The sequence below is a fragment of the Lagenorhynchus albirostris genome, chromosome 7 (genome assembly GCF_949774975.1).
Source record: "Lagenorhynchus albirostris chromosome 7, mLagAlb1.1, whole genome shotgun sequence".
NCBI classification, from domain to species: domain Eukaryota; kingdom Metazoa; phylum Chordata; class Mammalia; order Artiodactyla; family Delphinidae; genus Lagenorhynchus; species Lagenorhynchus albirostris.
In genome coordinates, this window is record NC_083101.1 from 28,375,761 (window position 1) to 28,401,123 (window position 25,363).

The 25,363-nt window shown below is 36.7% G+C and overlaps 1 protein-coding gene, 1 long non-coding RNA gene and 1 pseudogene across 2 annotated transcripts in view; all 3 read left to right on the forward strand.

The window, feature by feature from the left end:
* Positions 1–20,964, forward strand: part of LOC132522814 (uncharacterized) — a 63,000-nt gene extending 42,036 nt beyond the window's left edge. Inside the window, exon 3 of the long non-coding RNA XR_009541335.1 lies at positions 20,902–20,964. This is a non-coding gene — a long non-coding RNA (uncharacterized LOC132522814). The remainder of the gene's footprint in view (positions 1–20,901) is intronic.
* LOC132522811 (olfactory receptor 13C7-like) lies at positions 4,235–5,193 on the forward strand (annotated as a pseudogene).
* Positions 20,965–21,670: 706 nt separating the features above from the next.
* LOC132522813 (olfactory receptor 13C3-like) lies at positions 21,671–22,584 on the forward strand. The gene is given in 2 exon segments (XM_060153364.1): positions 21,671–21,965; positions 21,968–22,584. Coding segments are annotated over 2 exon segments (912 nt in total).
* Positions 22,585–25,363: the final 2,779 nt, after the last annotated feature.

A 25,363-nucleotide genomic window follows, 5' to 3' on the forward strand; every position in this document is an offset into this window, starting at 1 on the left:
TTAGATTAAAAATTTATTAAGAAACAGTCCTCATACAGAGACCTATATTGGAACTGAGTTAAGTTAGATTGATCTGTGCTATATTTGTTTTCCCCTTGCCTCCATCTCTTGCTATCTCAACCAAATTTATTGATTGGTAGTGTTTTTTTTTGTTTTGTTTTGTTTTAACCACAGCTCGAATCCTTCCACTGTTTAGTGTTGGAGATATTCCATTCAAATTCTAGGTAACTGACCCCATATGGTGTCCCTGTTCTGTTTCTTATATAATGGGCTAATTGGTATTTACTTGTTGCCTTCTACTATTCCATCAGTCTGTCACTCTTCTGTCTTGATAGATTCTTTTCTGCCATGTACAAAACCCACCTGTTAGAGAAACAGGCAAGAGAGAAAATGATAATGAGGCTGTGAGAGATTCTCATGATTAAATGAGTTAACATACTGATCACAGTGTAGCTGTATTATGGCTAATGTTAACAGTTTAGATAAATTTTAGCCTGAGGATCTAGATGAGGTTCTGTGCCCATTCAACAAAAATGTATGAAAACATTGCCTTTATCTAACTGTAAGGTGATGAAGGCCTATCATGAAATCAAAATTTTGTTCCCAATTCATATAAAATATAGCTGTATTTAAATAGAGTACATTATTTTAGGGAACAGAAGAGGCGTGAGCCAGATTAAGTGACTGATACCTAATTACATGGTTAGTTTGTCTTTAGATGGACTGAAATGGATAGGTGTACCGGCTTCCTGGTAAAGGGACAAGAAGATGGTATTTGAATGCCATCCATAACTAAGAGATACAGAGGGACCTGGGAGTTGGGGAACTCGAGCAGTGCTCGAGCCCCTCCAGGGGGCTCCAGCCCCTCCAGGGAGAAGCATGGAATGATGTGTGGCCTAGCCTGAGGGAGAGCAGCATGAATGGAGAATCCAGGGCAATCTCCGGAGGATAGATGGGCGTTGACATTAGGGGATTTGACCCCAGATATTAAAACCGTAGGCATCAACTTGCCATTTTTGTAATGGGCTATAGTACTTAGCAGAGGACTAAAGTAATTTCATGGGATCTAGGGAAGAAGCAGACCTGGTTCCTAGAACAAGGAGGCCTCAATTAGTACACACTGAATTGAATGAAACCAGCAAGGGAGATGACAAGATGATAGTCTAGGACTTAGAAATGTTGAAGAGCGGTACTTGGTCATGAGTTTTGTATTAGTCCATCTTAAATGTTTCTTCTTACAATATGTATCCTGGAAGGGACAACCATATATATATATATATATATATATATATATATATGTATCATAGCTGTAGGTGATATTTATGTGGTGGCTGATTACACTTGAGACAACAGATGTACAAGCTGTATTTATCAGAGTGGTTCAGGGAAAACACTGAATACTGTCTTTCTGTTTCTCATTTGAAGGTTTTGAAAATAATATTGCTTCACAGTATTATTGTGAGTAGTACTGCTCAGATACCTGGAGGGAGTGCAGGACTCCCTCCATTGCCTGGGAATGGCCAAAACTGGCCGTGGTGCTGGGTGGGACAACCCAGGCTTGGACTGGATTCCACGTGAATCCTAGCCACATGAAGTTAGGGTTGCGAGGCTTGCAAATAATAATAGATGGTGCCCAGTTAAATTTGAATTATTTCTAATTGCCTTTCCATATGTACACTGGGAAAGAAGAAAAGTACTGTATAGGAAATATTTGTACTAAAAATTACTTGTTTATCTGGAATGAATTATAAGTATCTGTACTACATACCTCTTTAATTATATTTCTATAAATATATGGCTCTACTTAACATTTCTTTGTCTTGCGTAATCTGCTTATAAAACTCCTTGCAGTTACAGACTGTCTTCCATTTGCATTGTAATATGGCTTTTACTGTGGTCACATCAAAACTATTTAATTCCTTTGTCTACTCAACATTCATTAATGAGGAAACATGTCCAACATTTGCATTATGAGCCAGTGTACTGAAAAAGTAGTTATATAAAGTTCACAACTCGGAGAACTGCTCTTCAAATTTGATTCTTTGAAGCATATAATACCATCTTTCGTGACATAAGTTGCTTTCCCATTGTTTAGGATTATGTTGTTCAATGACTTTTTGAAACTGTTGTCCACTGACAAAAAAGCATTGTTCTCAAATTTTATTCCCTTCTTTTAAAAATTACACATGATGTTTTCACTTGTTTCCATGCTGGAAGAGTATTTTATAACATCTGAGTAAAATGATTGAAGTCTTCAAGGGTTGATATTGATTTCAAAAGATAGTCATGGTAAGTGTCATAATGATTATCCACTTCAAGTCGGAACAGCTTTTCCTGTTCATAAGTAAAGTGTGGTTTGCTCACATCATGGAAATTGTTGATGTGGTCTACTCTGTATTGTGTCATGCCAATGTGGGCATGACTGAAGGACAGGTTGGATAAATTTCGGGGTATTGTGAGTGTATTTGAACAGAGGGCCTGAATGAGCAAAATTAAAACGACTGTGCACATGATTCTGGCTGTTTAGAGAGGTCAGTGAGACCAGAATGTAGCTTATGGGTTCCGAACCTCCAGGATTTAGAGGTCAAGATAAAGGTGATTAGCAGATACTTTATTAAGAACAAGTATCATTTTGACCTAAGTGTCACAGATTACTGCTACATCTTTCCATCAGATATAGTTAATTCTAATTTCTATGTCTTGACTATTTTACCTGGAGAGCAGTTCTAAATTTGGTCTTCCCAGAGGGTGTAAGGTCAGAAGATTTATTTGTTTTGTGAGTTCCACCTTAATTAAATTGTATTAATAACTTTGTTTTAATTACTTCTAAGGGACTTCATCCCAAACGTAGTAGAAATTTTCTAAATTCTATCCAAACTACATTGTGAACTTTAAATTGCTTTTGGGATTAGAAATATCCTTAAAGCAGCAATGACTTTTAAGTTGTTTGGTGCTCCACTGGGCTAATCCTTTAAGGGATCTTCTATTAGTGAAATGACTGTAAAAAGCCCCAACTTTCATTTTACTGGAAGTCAGTTCTATTTTGCTAGTGGTTAATTGCTTTTTTTTTTTCTTTTTACAATGTAGCAATGGCAGCTACTTGATATTAATGAAAAGTGAAAAGCAGATAATTCTTCTTATAGTTATCTTACTGAATTTACTGGGATGGAATTTATGAGACCTGCAATCTCATTAAAAAGTAAGGCTACCTCAGTTTCTGGCATTTTAATATAGAAATACTCTATATTCCAGTAAGTGGGGATACAGATACTTATAATGTATTGCTAATGCTTAAGAATATTTTTGAATGACTCACCCCTCTCTTTTATGGGTTTTCTGAATATGCAGTGAGAGGAAGATCAGCAGAGCAGCTGTTAGAGCAGAAGCAGCTGATTTCTATGCAGGGAGAAGATAATATGTATTTTCTCATACCTGGAGGTAAAAGAGTAAATCCCCTGTCACTTAAATTTCTTAGTTTATACATTTATTTTTGTTTTGACTGTAGATTGAGACATGTGCACTAGAGTTTTCTGAGATCAATGTGTCATTCATTATCAGGACAGTAGGGTTACCTACATGTCTCAATTTGTACTGAAAAAGACTAAGAAGAGTAATTTTATCTAACTATATTTTCTTTTATAACCATTACTAATGCCTTTGATTAATATTCTTAGGATATCGCAGGTATATATTTCTCCCCAAATTAGAAATAACCAAACATCATTTCTCTAATAATGTGTCTCTTCAGTTTGTTCTTCTAGCCACAAAGCAATGCTGCCACTGAGGTTAAATTACTGTTGAATCAGGATTTACATCTAACCATTATGTTTTAGTAACTGTACAACAGTTATTTTTGCTAAGGCTAACATTGGTTGTGTTTTGGATTGTTTGGTCAAAATGTTGTGGTGACATTGCATTCACAATAATTTCAAATTCATAATGTAAGTGAGATACACAATTCTAACCCAGTTGTATGTGTTCTGAATCTGTTTTCTAACAAAGGCATATTTTTTTGGAGTTAAAGCCTCCTTCATGTGTTCTAAAAGTCTAACTGATCTTAGCTTAGAGGATTGTAATATGTTCTTACGCTATATCTGTGTATCCAATTATAGGTCCACATTACCCATAAGGGAAGCCACTTAAGGGTGCAAATAACTCTTACAAACACTGCGGTAACAGATGCACATGTATTCTGGCTGCTGCAGAATTCCTTTTGGTGAAAGAAAATATTAACATGGGAAACACCAATCAGTCTTCTGTTACAGAATTTGTCCTACTGGGGCTTTCTGGCTACCCAGAGCTTGAGGCCATTTATTTCTTGCTGGTGCTCTTTATGTACCTGGTGATCCTGCTGGGAAATGGAGTCATCATCCTTGTGTCTGTGACTCTCACCTGCACACCCCCATGTACTTTTTCCTCAGTAACTTATCATTCTTGGATATTTGCTACACCAGTTCTTCTATTCCCTTATTTCTCAGCAGGTTCTTAGCTTCAAAGAAAACCATTTCCTTCTCTGGGTGTGGAGTGCAAATGTTTCTCCCCTTTGCTATGGGAACCACAGAGTGTGTCCTTCTAAGCATGATGGCATTTGACTGCTATGTGGCCATGTGTAACCCTCTGAGATACCCTGTCATTATGAGCAAGAATTTGTATGTGCCTGTGGCTGCTGGGTCCTGGATTGCAGGGGGTGTCAATTCTGTGTTGCAGATGTCTCTTGGCATGCGGCTTCCCTTCTGTGGGGATAATGTCATTAATCATTTTACTTGTGAAATCTTGGCTGTCTTAAAATTGGCCTGTGCTGATATCTCCATAAATGTTATTAGCATGGTTGTTGCTATTATGATTTTTCTTCTGGTTCCAGTACTTTTCATTTTTGTTTCCTATGTTTTCATTCTCCCCACCATCCTGAGGATTCCTTCTGCAGAGGGAAGGCACAAAGCCTTTTCCACCTGCTCTGCCCACCTCACAGTGGTGATTATATTCTATGGAACCATCCTCTTCACGTATGCAAAACTCAAAGCTAAAGACTTCTCTGGTGCAGACAAAGTACAAGTCACGGACAAAATCATCTCTCTCTTCTATGGTGTTGTGACTCCTATGCTCAACCCCCTCATCTATAGTTTGAGGAACAAAGATGTGAAGGCAGCTCTGAAGAATGTATTCTGTCGGAAATGCTCCTCAGAGGAAATGTGAATGTTGTTTTTTTTGTAAAAAATTCATTTACTCTGAATGCAGGACTAGTTCTCACCTGGAGTTCCAAAGTAAATGTAAGGGTTGGTAGTATCGTTAATTCTTGAAATACTTATTTTTCTGTTCCTAGCATCTAAATGTGAGAGAAATCTGGGGCCTATATTCTTCATGACTGGCTTAAAGAAAAAAAGGGAAAGAAATCTATGGGTAAAAGGATTCTCATCCAAACCACCCACATTCACAGAATTTATTATAGTTTAACTCTGGAATGATGAGTTCTGTAATCTTATGTGAACAGAAGTACCTTGTAACTAGTTTAACTTCTTATTCTCTATTTGCATCAGTTTTCTAGTCTCATATCTTTCTTAGGAAGGTAAAGTAGAAAGTGCCTTGTTAAGTGTCAGAGTGCTATAGAAACCCACCATTAAATAATTCATAACAGGGTAGTGTTTGACCTTAGAGAGGGATGACCACTTTTGGCTATGTATACATTATAGGCAAGAGTAGAAAAAAATGATGCTATTTTCCTAGGGCTGATATCCTTTTGGCTGCAATCTGGCAAGCATACTTCTGTGCAGAGGTATCTGAGGCAATGTGAGGCTTAGTGCAGATGCCCCATCTGATGGGGAAATTTGGTCTATCTTGTGTTTCAACAGATGAGCAGTGACATCTTTGAATGAAAATGATGATTACTGTTAAGTGACATAAAAATTACTCAGTTTCTAGAGAATGTGGTTGTCCACTTCTCTGAGAACATTGTGATAATGGGTTTAGAGTGTCACAGATTAAGTATTTTTACAGTTACATGAAAGGAAAATGGAGTTCTCACACCATAAAAACAACACATAATGGATGGGAAGAAAAACATGAAGGCACTTAAAAGAAAAAAAAATAGGTTAGAGCTTAGTTAGACAAGGCATTTTTTAAAAAATAGAGTTTTCAATCTAGTTAAAGAAAAAAAAATCAGTCATTAAGTGGTTGCTTAGCACGGAGAATGAAAGGGACCCTGGGAACTTCCTTTCATTCAATGCTCATCCAACAGATTTTAAGTCAAGTATAACCTTGGAGAGGTTATACTTAATGTAGAGAGTGATGAATCTGGCGTTCCTTTTAGCCTGATTCTAGTAAATATGCTATTCATATAAGTAATCCCCTTGATTTGACCTAGTTTCCCCCTTCTGATGAGAAGCAGACATCCAGGTCACCTGTATAGAAGGAAAGAATGGACTGAGCAAAGGAATGAAGTGGCTCTTCCACTTTGGCCTAGGTTTCGCATTGTAAAGGATGGCACTCTGCTTCATAGTAGTATCTGTGAGCTAGTGTGAATCAACCCCTGTGAACGAGATCTAGCTTCTTGTTTTAACCAATCAACTTTGAGTCTTGTAGGGCTAAGGAACAGAATGTGGACCTTAGTTAAAAAAACAGCAGCAACAACAACAACAAAACACACAGTATTGCTGTCTGGTGAGGTCTGTTGGCAGGAAGCCTGACAGCTTCTCTTGGGGGAAGCCTCTGAATCACTGCACATGTTTTATTCGAACTCTAAGAGTAAGTACAATCAGACTTCAAAGAAGGGGAGATCCTGTGAGAGAGGGCTAAGGCAATATTTCATTGCATCAATTGAGTTTGACCTTGATCAGCTGAGGAGGAATAGTCTTAGGTAATGGGCTGAAACCAGAATGCATCAGTGGGGCTTCTAGACAAGAAAACAATGTACATGGGTGCAATAGACAGAAAAAGAAAGAAAAAGAGGAACAAAGATTTGCCAGTTTGTGAGGTATATTAAATGGAGTATTCAGGAATTATAATTTATTCTCCAGGCAATTTGGAACCTTTTGAATTTTGACCGAGGGAGTATAGAAGATTAAAACTCAGAAAAAAGGTTAATATAGAGGCATTCTTCAGGGTCATGTGCTTTTCACACCAATATGGAACTGTGACCTGTGCTTGGTGGGTCTGTAAACATTGTTTTTCAGGACAATCATTGGCTCCTCCTCTAGCTTGTAGAGAACCTGAATCAAAATTCATCTTTGTATGGAACTAGACAAACAGTAGTTCATTTTAGGTCAAATTTGGTATCAAAAAGTTTTAATTCCCTTGGCAGAAACACGGTCCTCCCATTTCCTGTGGGTTCTCAGCTCAGTCCTGTAACAGTCTGTGAAAATTAAAGTGAATCCAGCATCAGTCTGAAGTGAGACTAAAGCTCTGTTGGGTCCTTTGCAGCTAAGTCTTAACTGATTGCTTTAGTTATTAAAGTAACCAAAGTAATAATAACTGCTTCATTCTGCCTGGGTTTTTCAGTTTTTTTTTTTTTTCACTTCCAAGAACGAAAGGAACTTCAATAGATATCCAAAGAAAAAGAAAAACATCTCCATTTATAAGTTGAAAGATTGATGCCCTGGGGGCCATAGGAACCTAACGCTTCTACTATTCCTGCTTTTTTTTTGTTGTTGTTTTTTAATAGCTTTTACCCCTTACCCCTAGAAAACTTCTCTTCTAGAAGTAGTGAGTTTATGGAGGTATTGCTCACTGGGTGAAAAAGAACATGTTCATTTGGTGGTCAGTTTTCCTCCATATGCCCTAGGATATGTTGAACATTATAAGTAATAGTAGTCAAATGTACATGAGCTTAAAAACATCTGGCTATGTCTCTTAAGAGCTCTGTGACATTATGCTCACATTTTTAAGCTTTTCTCAGCAACTGTGGGCTCCCCTGTATAGTGGAGCAGCCTGTTCTGAATTTAACTGTTATCACATATACTAAGTTTATGGCTTAGATTAGGAACTTAAAACACATTTGACTCTTACTGGGGTCATAATTAGTTGGAATTAAAAGAGTATGAGGGGGGCTTCCCTGGTGGCCCAGTGGTTGAGAGTCCGCCTGCCGATGCAGGGGACACGGGTTCGTGCCCCGGTCCGGGAGGATCCCACGTGCTGCGGAGCGGCTGGGCCCGTGAGCCATGGCCACTGAGCCTGCAGGTCCGGAGCCTGTGCTCCGCAACGGAAGAGGCCACAACAGTGAGAGGCCCGCGTACTGCAAAAAAAAAAAAAAAAAAAGAGTATGAGGCCCAAAATTACATTCTTAGGAAACCTAATTTCAAATTCTAGATCTTTCTCATGCTAGGGAAGTGAGGGCTGCACTACTTTTCAGAGTCTAGGTTTACTCATCTGTAAAGTTACCAATAGCTTCTTCATAGATTCCATGAGTGAATACAATGATATCACATGATGAAAGCGCTTTGCAAGTGAAATGCAATATCCAAATGCTTGTTCATTAATTCATTCAACATATATATGGCAATGGCTTAGTGTGTGCCAGGCAATATAATTAAGGATGGTGGTGAGCAAATGAAGTCACAAGTGTTGACTGGCTCTAAAGCTCACAGTCTTTCCAAAACGCTGTGTTATCTCAGACAGGAAAAGTTGTGCTGTGTTAATCATACTGGTTTTAATAGCAATTGGAGAGAGGCTAAATTAAGTAAACTTGGAATCCAAACAGAATGACAGATGTATGGAGAACGGGACAACCACAAATTTGTTCCACTAAGCCGAATTTCTCCTACAAATTATATCACTTGGCACAATGTAGGAATAGATAGAATAGATGCTCTTTTTTTCCTGGAACATTTCTGTCATACAAAGTTAGTAGATTAATCCAGGTCACAAATAATCAAAACAAGAGATAAAGGGCCTGTGGTAGATTTTTGCTTCTACATAATTTATTCTCTGGAGTCAAAGCTTACTCTGGAACTCAGGGGCACTAGGATAAAGAGGTACTGATTACAGTGATCCTGGCCCAAGGAGCTTCCCGAAAGGGTTCATGGAAGAGGTGGTTTGTGTTTATTCGTATTTAGAGGGTTAGATATAGGAATCATATTTTTGTCTTAATTTGAATTCAACAATTATTTTGAGTATAATCATTTAGGTGATATGGTATCTCAGCTACGTTTAAAAACGTTTTAAAAAAATATTTTTTTATTACAGTGGTCATAGCAACTGCTGATGATGGTCAAATGATTGCATTGCAGTTCCGCACGTTTGGGACAGAATTAATTTTTGCAGCAGATTATAGGTCCAATAATAGCATTCAAATTGTTTAGATGCTAAAGAAAATAACAGATAACACATCTGTTTTGCAATAATTTCTCTAAGATCACCAATTAAAGGAATCTAATGCTCTCATTCTATCTGCTCTGGGGAGGGGAGGAGAGGCAGAATAAATGTTTCTGAAGAGGCAGATGTAGCAAAGAGCACTGAATTTTATTTTAGAGTACCTAGATTTGAAACTGAAAGATTCGGAACTTCTTTTTTTCTCTTCTTTAAATGAAGCCAATTCCTACCTAAGATCTTTATTGTGAAAATGACCCAGTAAGGGTCTAAAATATAACATGAAGCTTTATGACACTAAATAATGAAAACTGGACAAGTGAAAAAATAAATATATCCAGTTAAAGCATTGAAAATTGATATCTTACCCTTAATTTGAAAAACCACATTTACAACAGAAGAATATGGAACATTATGACATTTATGTAACTCTGAGCCTGAGGAATGGTTTCCTTTCCTTGATTTGAAATCAGTATTCTTTTGCTTTACAGCCTCAAGAAATGCTTTCCATTTTATGTAATAATTTTCAGGATAAAGAGAGGGGATATTAGTGAGCATTGGATAAAAAGTAAGGTGCTTTAATTATTTTCTTCAAGTTTTGACTTATCATTAGTTTATTCCTCAGGTAAAACTGATAGATGAATCTATTTAAAATATTCTGACTCTCAGGTCCAGAGTTTCTAGTTCAATCTCAGAAAAGAAATATGTAAGATAATCCAGAGATTCTTGGGACCTTTGGGGTTATCTAACTGCTCCTTTACATTTTGAGCTCCAGAAATGTCCTCCAAAAGACCAACCATTAGCATAACAAGGCAGTTTAAATGCATTTTGGGGCAAGCCAGGGAGGGATCCAGTATTTGCAACAAAGTAAAATTAGGAATGTAAGCATGGAGGATGATAAACTTCCCAACACCCCAGGGGGAATGTAGTTAGACCCAATTATATAATTGGTATGTTCCTTTTGTAATACGACTCAAACATGAAACATATATCACTGTCTATCTTCTCACAACATTTGAAGATTTAAGACCCAAACAGAAAAAAGTCTTTAATAAGTATTGCTGTTTTTTGGGGGAAATTATCTGAAAACTTTCCACAATTAATTGTGTAAATTGCCTTCATTTGCATAGTGCTTTCAAATATCTAATGTGTTTCTCAGATTACTACCATGAGTTAGTACAGTTATTCCTATTACACAAATTTAGAGCCTCAGACTTTGAAAGTTGAAATATTTTGCTGAAGTTTGTCCAGCCAGTATATGAGAAGGTAAAAAAGATCTCAAATTCAGCTTTTGTGACTCTTGCCCCTGCAATCTATTTGCAGCACTGACCCATCTTGCACTGATAAGAGCCTGAAATGAGCTGTTAGAATTTTGCATCCCCACCCTGTAATGGATGCAGGAAAGTTAGGTTAGAATGATGTAAACAATTGAAAATGACAAATGTCAATAAAAAATTAAAACTGAACTTTATTTTCCCTCTAGGTCCAAGTCAGAGTTGAAGCATATGGAACAGAATGTAACCTTTTATGAAAAACAATTCCTCTTTGACTTTAATAACAAAGATTTGCATTCAAACTCAACCTTTGCTCCCGAAATGAATCCTCCTTTCTCAATAACTTTCTGTTAAAGCTTTTTCAGATAAGCCTACTTTTTCAAATTGGTAATTTCTTCTTAACCTACGTGTTTTTTCTAAATTTAGTTCACTCTAAATGCTATAATTTATGCTGCACAGGCATCTGACATTTAATACCAGAGAATAATAAATAATACTAATTGAGTTGGGGGCGAGGAGCATTTTTCTATGCACTTTTCATGTATTTCACTTATCTGATCCTTATCACAATCTTATGAGATATATGCTATTATTATCTTCATTTTAACGGTTAAGTGAGGAACAAAAAGATATTATCATTGACTGTGAGGTGTGTGTATGTGTGTGTATACATATATTTTATATATATATATATATATATATATATATATATATATATATATATAACATATATATCTATGCAACAGTTTTCCCTAAAGGGACTGAAAAATACTTAGGGCAGAAAACATTCTATTTTACTTTTTTGTGTCACAGAACTATCTGAAGTTGTGCCTTGAGAATGGTGGATACTCAGAGTGTATACCTGTAAGCAGATGGACAATTTTTCATTTAGTTCCTCAAATGCTGTCTATAGTTTGTATATTATGAAGTTATACATTGCTTTACTATTTATAGTTATTGCTTGCAGTAGTAATTTCTACTAAAAGACCACCACAGGAATAAAGGATGTTGAAAGGAGGCAGGACTTGAGTCCTCTTTCCCAAACATCTTTCTCTCTGTTCAACCTGAAAAACTCAAAATCTATATATTTTATGTGCTCTTCTGCATTTTTATTGACATATAATTGACATGTAACATTGTGTAAGCTTGAGTATGTTGATTTGATACACTTATATATTGTAATAGCAATACCACTTAGCATTATCTAACACCTTCATCACATCACATAATTATTTTTTTTGGTGGTAAGACATTTAAGATGTAGTCTTTTAGAAACTTTCAAGTATATAAGAAAATATTGTTAACTATAATCACAATGCTGTGTATTAGATTCCCAAAATGTATTCATCTTCTAACTGTAAATTTATATGCTTTGACCAACATCTTCCCAGTTCCCTCATTCCATAGCCTCTGGTCACCACCTTTCTACTTTCTGTTTCTATGAGTTCAGAATTTTTAGATTCCACATGTAAATGATATCAGACAGTATTTGTTTTTCTCTGCCTGATATCTCACTTACCATAATGCTCTCAAGGTCTATCCATGTTGTCCCAAATGGCAGGACTTCCTTCTTTCTTGTGGCTGGATATTATTCCATTTTCTATATGTACCACATCTTCTTTATCCATTTACCCCTTGACAGACAGTTAGTGTTACGATATCTTGGCTATTGTGAATAATGCTGTAATAAACATACAAGTACAGATATCTTTTAAATATCTTGCTTACATTTTCTTTGGAGGTGTACCAAGGAGTGGGATTGCTGGATCATATGGTAGTTTTATTTTTAATTTTTTGAGGGATCTTCATACTGTTTTCCTGGCGGCTGAAGCAATTTATATTTCCACCAGCAGCGCACAGGCCTTTCTTTTTCTCCACATCTAACACTTTTCTCTCTGTCTTTTTGATGGCAGCCATTCTGACCGGTGTGAGGTGCTATCTGATCTTGGTTTTGATTTGCATTTCCCTGATGATTAATGATGCTGAGCATCTTTTCATATACCTGTTGTCCAGTTGTATGTCTTCTTTGGAAAATATCAATTCAGTTCTTCTGCCCATTTTTTAATTGGACTGTTTACTTTTTGTTATTGAGTTGTATGACTTCGTTATATATTTTGGATAATAACCACTTATCTGATATTGTTTGCATGTATTTTCTCCCATTACGTAGATTGTATTTTATTTTGTTGTTATTTCTTTTGCTGTGGGGAAGCATTTTTGTTTGATGTAGTCCTACTTGTTCATTTTTGTTGTTGTTGCTTTTGGTGTCATATGCAAAATATCATTGCCAAGACCAATGTCACAGAAATTTTTCCCTATGTTTTCTTCTAGGAGTTTTATAATTTCAGGTATTATGTTTAAGTCTTTAATCTATTTCAAGTTAAGTTTGTGAGTGGTGTAAGATTGGGGTACAATTTCATTTTACTGCATATGGTTATCCAGTTTTCCCAGCACAATTTATTGAATAGAGTATACTTTCCTTATTGAGTATTCTTGGCTCCCTTGTCAAATTTGTGTGTGTGTGTGTGTGTGTGTGTGTGTGTTATGTGGGCCTCTCACTGTTGTGGCCTCGCCCATTGCGGAGCACAGGCTCCAGACGCGCAGGCTCAGCGGCCATGGCTCACGGGCTTAGCTGCTCCACGGCATGCAGTATCTTCCCGGACCGGGGCACGAACCCGTGTCCCCTGCATCGGCAGGCAGACTCTCAACCACTGCGCCACCAGGGAGGCCCATCCCTTGTCAAATATTTTTTGACTGTATATGTGGGGTTTTTTTTTGGGCTCTCTATTCTATACTATTGGTCTATGTGTCTATTTTTATGCCAGTACCATACTCTTTTGATTACTATGGTTTTATAGTATAGTTTGAAATTGGGAAGTGTGATGCCTTCAGCTTTGTTCTTCTTTCTCAGGATTCTCTGTGTTTTGTCTTTTGCAGTTTCAAACAAATTTCATGATTTTTTTCTACTTCTGTGAAAAATGCAATTAGAATTTTTATAGGGATTGCATTGAATCTATAAATGACTTGGGTAGTATGGATATTTTAACAATGTTAATTCTTCTGATACATGAACTTGGAGTATATTTCCAGTTGTATCTTCTTCAGTTTCTTTGCTTTCATCAAGGTCTTGTAGTTTCACTTTCTTGGTTAAATTAATTCCTAAGTATCAATATTTTATTGTTTTTGATGATACTGTAAATGGGATTGTTTCACTTAGTTCTTTTTCAGATATTTTATTGTTAGTGTATAGAAATGCAACTGATTTCTGAATGTTGATTTTATATCATACAATCTTACTGAATTCATTGCTTAGTTCAGTTTTTTGGTTGAGTCTTTAAGATATTTTTGTATATAGGATGATATCATCTGCAAATAGAGATAATTTTACTTCTTCCTTTTCAATTTGGATCTATTTCTTTACTTGCCTGATTGATCTAGATAGGACTTCCAGTACTGTGTTGAATAAGAGTGACAAGAGTGGGTACCCTTGACTTGTTCCTGATCCTAGTTGAAACACTTTCCACCTTTAACCATTGAATATGATGTCAGTTACGGTTCTGTCATATATGGCCTTTATTAAGTTGAGATATGTTCCTCTATACCCAATTTATTGATGAATTTTTTATCATGAGAAGATGTTGTATCTTGTCAAATTCTCTTTTCTGCTTCTATTGAGATTATCATGTGATTTTGATCTTTTATTCTGTTAATGTGGTGTATTACATTTATTGATTTGTATATGTTGAACCATCTTTGCATCCCAATGATAAATCCCACTTGATCATGGCATATGATCCTAATGTGCTGTTGAACTTGGTTTGCTAATATTTGGTTGAGAATTTTTGCACTATATTCACCAGGGATATTGGTCGGTAGTTTTTTTTTTTTTTCTTTTAGTGTCCTTATCTGGCTTTGGTGTGAGGGTAAATGTTGGCCTTCTAAAATAAGTTTGGGAATTCTCCTTCCCCTTTAATTTTTTGGATGAATTTGAGAAGGATTGATATTAATTCTTTAAATGTTTGGTAGAATTTACCAGTAAAACCATCTGGTCCTGGGTCTGTCTTTGTGTGAGGTTTATAATTTTGATTTAATTTTCTTACTCATTATTGGTCTGTTCAGATTTCCCATCCTTCATGATTCAGTCTTGGTAAGATATTTATTTCTAGGAATTCATCAATTACTTCTATGTATTTCTTTGCTATCATTTGTAATGTGTCTTATTTCTGATTTTATGTATTTGAGTCTTCTTTCTTTTTTTCTTGGTTAGCCTAGCTAAAGGTTTTTATAAATTTTATCTTTTCAAAAATCCACCTCTTAGTTTGTCAATCTTTTCTCTTGTTTTTCTGGTCTTTATTTCATTTATTTACACTCTGTTCTATGTGTTCCTTCCTACTGCTAACTTTGGGCTTAATTTGTTCTTTTTCTAGTTCCTTGTAGTTAAAGTTAGGTTATTTGAGAACTCTTTTTTCCCTTAATATATGCATTTATCACTATATACTTCTCTTTAAGAACTGCTTCTGCAGTACTTTATAGGTTTTGGTACATTGTGTTTCTATTTTCATTTATTTCAATATATTTTTACTTCCCTTTTGATTTTTTTCTTTGATATTTTGCTTACTCATGAGTGTGTTGTTTTGTTTCCACATGTTTGTAAATTACCCAGGTTTCCCCTTGTTGATTTCTAATTTCATACCATTGGGGTATGAAAAAAAGATACTTGGTACCTTGGTATCTTTAAATATGCCAATACTTGTGTTGTAGCCTGTGATCGAGATGTTTTGTGATCTATCCTGGAGAATGTTCCATGTGCACTTGAGAAGAATGCATAGTCTGCTGCTCTTGGATAGAATGTTCTCTATATGTCTGTTAGGTCCATTTAGTTGAAAGTATGATTTAAATCCAACCTTTCCATATTAATTTTCCATGTGTATGATCCATGCATTGCTGAAAGTGGGATATTGAAGCCCCCTACTATTTTTGTGTTACTCTCTATTTCTCCCATCAGATCTGTTAGAATTTACTTAATATGTTTAGGTGTTTTTGATGTAGGGTGCATATATATAATTGTTATATTTTCTTGATGAGTCCACTCCTTTCTCATTATATAATGACCTTCTTTGTCTCCCATGATAGTTTCTGTCCTAAAGTCTATTTTATCTGATATAAGAATAGATGCCCCTAACGTTTTTTGGTTTCTATTTGCATGGAACATATTTTGCCATCCCTTTAGTTTCAGTTCATATGTGTCCTTAAAGCTGAAGTGAGTCTCTTGTGGGCAACATATTGTTGGGTGTTGTTGTTTTTTTTTAATTCATCCAGCCACTATGGCCTTTTGATTGGAGATTTCAATCCATTTATCTAGAGTAATCTTTGATATGTAAGGACTTACTAATAACCATCTTATTAATTACATTATGGCTGTTATATATTTCCACTCTTCTTTTTTCCCTCTTGCTGCCTACTTAAATGGATGCTGATTTTCCCTATGATATGCTCTGATTCCCTTCTCTTTATCTTTTGTGAATGATGATGGGTTTTTATTTTGTAGTTACCATGCAGGTCACATAAAACATATAACAGTCTGTTTTATGCTAATAGCAAATTAACTTCAGTCACATACAAAACTCTACCCTTTAATTCCCCCCCTTTATGTTTTTAACATGACAATTTACCTATTTTTATATTGTGTATTCGTTAACAAATTATAGTAGCTATAGTTATTTTTAATGGTCTTTTCCTTTAGTCTTTATACTGTAGTTAAGTGGCTAACATACCATCTTATGGAATTAGAATTTTATGACTGACTATATATTTCCCTTACCAATGTGTTGTCTGTTTTTATATGTTTTCATGTTACTAATTATCATCCTTTCATTTCATCTTGAAGAACACCTTTCAACATTTCTTGTAAGGTGAGTCTAGTGGTGGTGAACTACTTCAGCTTTGTTTGACTGGGAAAGTCTTTATTTCTTTTTCATTTCTGGAGAATAACTTTGCCAAAGTTCAGTGTTACTATCTACAATATAACTCAATAGACTTTCCTAAAACACTTTAATTCGGTGATGAATTATTACCTATCTGAATTCACGCCTTCTTCCCCTCCCCCTCTTCCTCTCCTTCGCTTCTATCCCTCCTCCTCCTCCTCTTCTTTATTTTTGTGGCCTTAAACATATGAATTCCCTTTTGTCCTGTGAATTTATTTATTTTATTGCTTATTGGTATCTCTCTTCATTCCAAAAAAAGGTGATGCCTTCCTGAACCAAATTAACTCATATAAAAGGATGACTATAAAAAAGCAAAAATGTTAAATGAATGCATTTAATTCACAGCAAATATCTGTTTTATTTCATTTATAATATCTAGATTATTTTCAATTCAAACATTTCATTTTGGTAATTATCATTTGAATAGTAATTCCTGACTTTGAATTAACTTTATTTTGGTAATTATAATTTGAACTAAAAAAGCTCTCACATTTCATAGTTACTTTGGTGAACATTTGCCCCTGTTTTCATATGTTACATGAGTAGGAGAATGTCATTTCATTTTGGAGCTTCAGTTCGGCCACAATTTGTTCCCATCACCATTCTTAATTGTATCTGTGGGGCACTGTCCCTAAGGTACCAGAAGTTTCTCCATTCCACAGGTCTCTCATTGCAAGTTTAAATTGCTTTGGGAACTGGGGAACAATTAAAACTGTTGCATAACAAATATTTACTCTTCCACATCTGTGGGATCTGGCATTGTTTGTTGAACCTGACCTTAATTCATAATGCTGACATAAGTACGAAAAAGGAAGTAATGGGTTCTTTTAGGAGGTGGAAATAATTTATCTGTGTAATGGCAAGTGTTGAATATCATGAAACTGTACCTTTTCAGTCTATAGTTAAAGCTATTATTCAGTATTAATTTGTAATGTGAATAACCTGATGCAATATAGGTATCAATTTATTATCACCAAAATACAGCTGAGAATCATTATAATTATTTCATTATTATTTGTACAATGTCTGTTAATCCTTAAAGTAATTTCCATATGGTATCACATTGTTTCTTTTTTTTTTTTTTTTTTTTTTTTGTGTGTGTGTGTGTGTGTTACGCGGACCTCTCACTGCTGTGGCCTCTCCTGTTGCGGCGCACAGGCTCCGGACGCACAGGCTCAGCGGCCATGGCTCACGGGCCCAGCCGCTTCACGGCATGTGGGATCCTCCCGTACCGGGGCACGAACCCGCGTCCCCTGCATCAGCAGGCGGACTCCCAACCACTGTGCCACCAGGGAAGCCCCACATCGTTTCTTTAAAATCTCCCTGCAAGGAAAGTAAGGCAAGTATCTTTATCACTATCTTACAAATGAGAAGACTGAGGCTATAAATTAGAAGCATAGAACCTCAAACAAAAGACTTTGATTCTAGTCTGAGATACTTTTCCACTATGCTAAACCTGTGTCAATAAATGTTAGATGATCCTCTGTACTTATAATGCATAAACTGGTAATTATTTGTATAAGATGGCAGCTTGTTAATACTAACTGAAAGATATTTTAAAAAATTAAAGCCTGCTACAGATGAACAAATGTGACATATTAAAGTTTTACTGATAATTAATCCACAAACGCTGCACAGGGAAAATGCTTCAGAGTTTAGAAACTAAGCCTTCATCTATTCAGTCAGAACCCATCTATTATGTGCTACCACTGTATTAGGCTTAGGTGTAGAGGGATGAGCAAGACAGGCAAGCTCCTTCCCCCATGTCTCTTGTTACCTCACAGTATAACAACATAAACAGTTTAAAGCGCTGGGAGCAGAAGTAAACCAAAGGTAGCAAGACAAGCCTGGGTCAAGGTGGGTTTGACTTAGTGAGGGGATTCCTGCCTAGGAGGGAAAGGCTTGGAGCAGACGGCAGGGAGAAGCAATTCAGGTAGCCTCAGATGCATTGTCATTGCAGTTGTCTGGAAGAGGAAGCCAACAGGCTCTGTAGTCCTGGACCCAAAGGGCCTGGCTAGAACATCTTCATGTGTCCTGGTAAATCTTGCTGTCTTCTTCCATTTGCATTACTGACTGGTCTGATCAAGGGTGCTTATATCCCTTATCCAGTACATCCTCCGACCAATTTCTGAGCCCTCTTGGGGAGAATTTTGATTTGTCATAAGAAGTAGTGTAGAGTAAGTATTGAATCATTGCCTCCTTTCTCTGGGCACTGTTGAATGAATGTAGCCTTTGTGAAGCTTACTTCTCTAAAATTCTCACTAACCATTCCCTGCCTTTGACACATGATTTCTATGGAAATTTTAATGCTACCAGTTAGGCAGGGTAGTAATGTAAAGACAATGGACTTTGGATACTTCCTCCTCCTGTTATTAGTCATGTGACACCAGCCAAGTGAGCTAATTTCAAGCCTAAAATATGGCACATAAGATCCTAAAGTAAGATTTGGCAACAAAAATGAAGATTTCTCCTCCCTCTTTTTTTCTTTAAAGAAAGTTCTGGTCTTAAGATGAATAAATAAAAATTTACAATCTCATTTGGGCTAAAGTTTTCATCTCCAAAATTGTGATTTTATATTCCCTTATTGTCTTTCTCTTCAAAGTTGTGATATTTCTCTTGTGTATTCTTAATTAAATTATTCCTGTAGTGCGAATCCCTCTTTTGGGTTGGACTTCAGACTCTAAGTAATATCTGCTCTACAGTAACTTCCCCAACTTCTATCACATGGCAAACTAAGTGGCAGAGTGGGGGAAAATTGGCTGTAATGAAATTCTTAACACTATTAGCCCACGTGAGGGCTAAACTTGTGATTTTGATCAATGTCAAATGTGGTGGTGATTATGGAAAGGTCAGTTTTCACATACAATCAGTAATGTGACAAACCCATTAATCTAAATATCTTAATTCCTTGTATTATGTTTCTGCTAAAAATCTCATAAAATCCTATAGTGTGATGTCAAATTTGGCGGGTACTAACATCACAGGATCCAAGCGTTCAACCCACGTTCTGTGCTTTCTAAGGATAGACTCCTTCCCCATCAAAAGACCTGCCAACATAGCACAGAGAGATCAGCTCGGTGCTTTGTGATGACCTAGAGGAGTGGGATACGGAGGATGGGAGGGAGGCTCCAAGGGAGGGGATATGGGGACATGGCGTATGCATATGGCTGATTCGCTTTGTTGTACAACAGAAACTAACACAGTATTGTGAAGCAATTATATTCCAATAAAGATCTATTAAAAAAAAAAGAAAGAGACGTGCCAAATTCTCTGACTTCAGAGCCTCTCGGTGCACCTGCCATGCTTTCCTTCTGAGATGTGCTTGCCACCACTCCACCACGGAAACTCTTGTCCAAAAAGGATGTGCTGCCAATCCATTTACTCCTAACTTTTGCTCACCTTCTCACTTTTTGAATACTCCCCTTCTTTGCTTCCAAACTTGTCTAATTCTTTCCCTGCTTCCAGATCCAGCCCATTTCTGAAACTCTTCCTGAATTCTCCCTGACGTGAGTTATTTCTCATAAACTTTTTCCTTATGGGAAAATCTATAAATTTTACTCAGGCTACATAATGTCATTATATTCATAATATATTTTATATGTACTTTTCCTGTATCCCTAACTGAATTGTGAGCTCTGTAGTGGGAGGCACTTTATTCTTTTATTTATCCTTACTGTGCTTGGAATATGACTGGGTTCAGGATAGGCTGTCAGTAATATTCAAAAGCTATTGTAGTAGTCTGGCACACATTTAACCTGCTTTAACAAATGCTTCCAATAATATTTTTTCCTTAAGACTATTTAACTCTTTCCATAGTATTTTTTTCTTAAGAGTATATGAATATTGAATTTTCTCTAAAACACAAAAGGACTATGTTCTTGTCATTTTCCAGTTTGGTATGCCAATCCACATAATAAGGCAAAAGAAAATCCATTTGTATCAAAAATATCTGGATAATCTGCCAGCTCAGTGTAGATTAAAAACTGGCTACTCAAGTGCTTTCAAGACCTGTTGCATAAGTGTAACCCTGGGCTGTTACGAGAAATGAAGACTCTCAGGAGCTGCCCCCAAAACCAAAACAGAATCTAAAGCTTTTCAAGATACCCAGGTGATTCATGTGTATATAAAAATTAGTGATGCTGTGAACTACACTTGATCTGAGCTTTGAGCTCTACTTCACTGTTTACTATGAGGTTAACCTTGGAAAAATTTCACGTTTTAATATTTGAAAAAATGGGAGTAATATAAACAATGATTGTATTTTGTTAAGCACAAAGTAGTAGTACATATACACATGTGTATACCTATTTATATAAAATACTTAAACCTTCTTGCTGTTTTCTTAGATTGACTTAAGTGAGTAAATTATGAAGATACATGCTGAAGCCACAGAATGAAAATAAGTTAAGAGACTATGTAATACTCTCCAAAGACTGTGTGTGTGACATTCATGTGGATCTGATCTATGCAATGGTCTTGTCACAGGAACAGTCACACAAGATACTAAGAGGAGCTGGAATGAGATCAACAACTATCTACATTTAAACAGATGTTAAAGTTCAGTTTATGCTATTCAATTTATTATTATTAATGTCTATTAAAAAATTAAAGTGCCTAATATAAAGTATGCAGTGTCAGGCGTAGAAAGAAATATGCACCAAAAACATCAAAGTTGCTGTGAAGTTTTGACCATAATGAATTGCAGAGTCATATTTCCAGTCCTTGTTGAGTAGTCTCTTGCCACCTCCACTGCTTACTTTCTGGGGCAGATGAAGTCCGGCTTACAGTTGCTAATTAGTCAGGAGTTTTAGAAACCTCAACCAAGGAACAAGGCTTCAACAGCAAGAAAGGTTACTTCTGTATGTTTGTTTGATCATAGGTAGATCTTCACATATTGGCAATGGGCATAGGTGCTTCCATCCTTCCCAGTTTTATTGTATTCTAGTCCTACACATTGTTGAAGATAGCTGGATGTCAGAGTTTCAAGCCAACACTCCTTATAATTCATTCTTAAAAAATCAATTGTTCAGGTAATATGTAACATGTAACATTTGTTTCTTGGCAGTGAATATATTTTATATTAGATCTTCCTTTGACATACTGAAAGTGGATGACATGGATAAAATTAACCAGACATTTGTGCTAGAATTTCTTCTTCTGGGTCTTTCTGGATACCCAAAGATTGAGATAGTTGACTTTGTTCTAATTCTAATTATGTATCTAGTGATTCTAATTGGCAACGGTGTTCTGATAATAGCAAGCATCTTTGATTCCCATCTTCACACCCCAATGTACTTCTTCCTGGGAAACCTCTCTTTTCTGGATGAGCTTAATCTCAAAAAAAGGAACATTTCCTTCTCTGGATGTGCAGTGCAAATGTTCTTAGGATTTGCAATGGTGTCAACAGAATGTTGCTTCTTGGCATGATGGCTTTTGACTGCTACGTGGCCGTCTGTAACCCTCTGAGATACCCCGTCATCATGAGCAAGGTGGTGTATGTACTGATGGCTTCTGTGTCATGGCTGTCCGGTGGAATCAACTCAGTTGTGCAAACATCTCTTGCCATGTGATTGCCTTTCTGTGAGAATAATGTTATCAATCATTTCCCATGTGAAATATTAGCTGTTCTCAAGCTTGCTTGTGCTGATATATCCCTCAGTATTATCACCATGACAATATCAGATATGGCATTTCTAATTCTTCCATTGCTGATCATTTTTTTCTCCTACGTGTTCAGCCTCTACACCATCTTGAGAACGAACTCAGCCACAGGAAGATGCAAGGCTTTTTCCACCTGTTCAGCATATCTGACTGTGGTAATTATATTTTATGATACCCTCTTCTTTATGTATGCCAAACCCACGTCTCAAGAACTGCCTGGAGAAAACAAGTTGCAAACTTCTGACAAGCTCATTTCCCTGTTTTACGGTGTAGTGACACCTATGCTAAATCCTATGATCTATAGCTTGAGGAATAAGGATCTAAAAGCAGCTGTAAAATACTTGCTAAACCGAAAACCTATCCAATAAGTATTTCAGAAATGCAGATCTTTGTGTAATAGGCACAAAGATGGACTTATAGCTAAATCAGTAAGAAGCTTTGAGGAAACCATGGTTAAGCAGAGATATTTTTATTTTTCCATTCACTAACCTTACTCAGCTAGAATTACTGAGAACTGTAGTTTGCTATAAACTCAGCTTCCAGTGTTTTCAGATCTCACAAGTACAATGAATTTCATTAAAGTCTCATCCCAGGTGGTATCTGAAGTGAGTGTTTCTGGTGTATTGTACAGAAATGTAGTAGAAAACAGTTACACATAACTTTGGAGATAGAGTGGCAAGAGTACAAAATCTTCAATTCCACAAACTACCTAAATGACATTGGATAGTCTATTCTTTGTAAATCATAGACTTGTAATAAAGAAAGAGATAAAACCAGGTACCAGTGTCATTATAATTTCAATAAGTTGGAGAAAGCACCTAGCATAGCACCAACTTCATGGTGTCCTAAAATTTCAGAATTAAAGCTTGCTTCAAATTGAGGACGAAAAGTTACTACTGAGTACCTCTCTTACCCCAAGCTAATATTTATGAGAGCTAGATATCTCCCCCTAAAGGTCACTCTGTTAATATAAGTCACACCCTCCTTGCCCCTCCCCCCATATCTACATAATGAGAAGTTCGGGCCAGGGGAAGAAATAATCAAGGGAGTGTTCTGCCTTATGTGGAGTGTACAGTGCTTGGTGGGAGGTGTTGCATTACAGTCCCTGGGGAAGAATGGGAACGTTTTTTGTTCTAATCCAAGCCAAGTGAGATGGTGCTGCAAAAGAGCGCTTAAGGTTTTGGGTGCTTGCAAAGAAAGAGAGTCTGGCTTCTGGCTTGAGTGGCTTGATGAGTGGAGGCCTGCTGAGCTCTTGAGGCTGCAGACCAGAAGAGGAGCTAGTGTAGAGGAGGAAGGAAGGTGGGTATTCTAAACCGAAAAATAAACAAAAACATTTCAAATCTGCTTGAGATGTTCTTACAGGCTCAGAAGGAGTGATAAAATCCATGACTGGGGAAATTAAATCAGTTCTTGTCATTCTCTAATGAGTTGAAACTCCTTAGTAAATCTATTTTTTTTTTCTTTTTCTGTAGAGTCCTCGTCTAGAAGGCCAGTGCCTAGCATAGGGTGTCTTTGGGCCACACCATCCAGCTTCCCCATGGTCTCTTAGCTCATTATGATAGCTGGGTTTTGACTTCATTTTCCTACCCAGCCTTCCTTTTTCCTACTTGTTTTAGAGTCACACGACCCCATATCTCCTACTCAGAGGCTTCATTCTTTGCCAGTCTACTTCCTTCAGGTTGACCCAGGTTGACCTAGATGATCTGGTCACTAAATTCTGCTCTTCTGCCACTGTCCCACCAGAATGAGTGCTGTCACTGCAAAAAACCTCCAGATGCTGTTCTCTCCTCTGGGTTGGATCACATTGGTGTTGCTTTTGTTTCAGAAAGGCATGTACCCGACCCTGTGGCTGACAGCTTTTGAACTCCTAGTGCTTCTCCTCTACCCTCTCAGTAGAGGCCCTGCCTTTGTATCTGATCCATATTTAGTTCTCTTTAACTTTTGTTCTATGACAATGTTTTAGGCATATAAAAATATTATTTATCTTGTTTTAACCAACTCCTTAGCACCTTAATTTTTAATTTTTTCCTGCAAAAAATACCAAGAGTGTCAACATCTAATATGCAGGCTTATATCAAGTTGAACTCTTCACGTGCTAAAATATTCCATAGGTATATAAAAGTGGATGCTATAGGGCTTTGATATAAACAAGCATACTCATGTTAATCAATGATCAGAAAATTGACAGATGTGATAATAAATGTCTTTCCCTGAAAAAATCAGGAAATCTCCAATAGATTATTAGGTGTATTATTTTCTTATTAATAAATAAATTTTTAATTAAAATATCAAAAAGTATTAAAAAATTATCACTATGGTCATCTCCTAAAGCTACCATTTAAAATATTTCTTCTAGTAACTAGGAGTCATACATTCAACATGTTTGTATTTTGATTTATCACTTAATATGCTATGAACCCTTGAGGTTAAAGGGTTTTTATTTTTTATTTTTTTTATTTTTTTGCTGTACGCGGGCCTCTCACTGCCGTGGCCTCTCCCGTTGCGGAGCACAGGCTCCGGACGCGCAGGCTCAGCGGCCATGGCTCACGGGCCCAGCCGCTCTGCGGCACGTGGGATCCTCCCGGACCGGGGCATGAACCCGTGTCCCCTGCCTCGGCAGGCGGACTCTCAACCCCTGCGCCACGAGGGAAGCCCTCATCCAGATTATTTTGAAACAAATCCTAGGCATAATTACATCAGTTTATCTATCTATAAATATCTATATATCTAGTATATATTTATAGATATATATGTGTAATGTGTAGACATACACTAAGTGGCAAAAATCCAAGTTCCACTATTCACATGGTAGTCTACAGGAATGCACCTCCTGGAGAGCATAAACTATAAGATAAATGATGCTGTCTCCAGTTTAGCAATAGGACGGTGCTGGTGATGACTGTAAGCCACTAAAAGGGTGCATGAGCCATGTAAAATACATTATTTCTCGATCCAGTGGATTGTTGCCATGAGATAATACAGGCTGTATACTACCTGACTTTCTAAATTTCAAGGGAACCCAGTTTTTAAAATTAAACACTGCAGCACTTACCCAGGGTTGGACATTTTACAGAACACACGAGGATTCAGTGTACACTCATGTAAGGCTAATGCTTCCTATAACAGTATAGGCTATGGTCCTGCAGG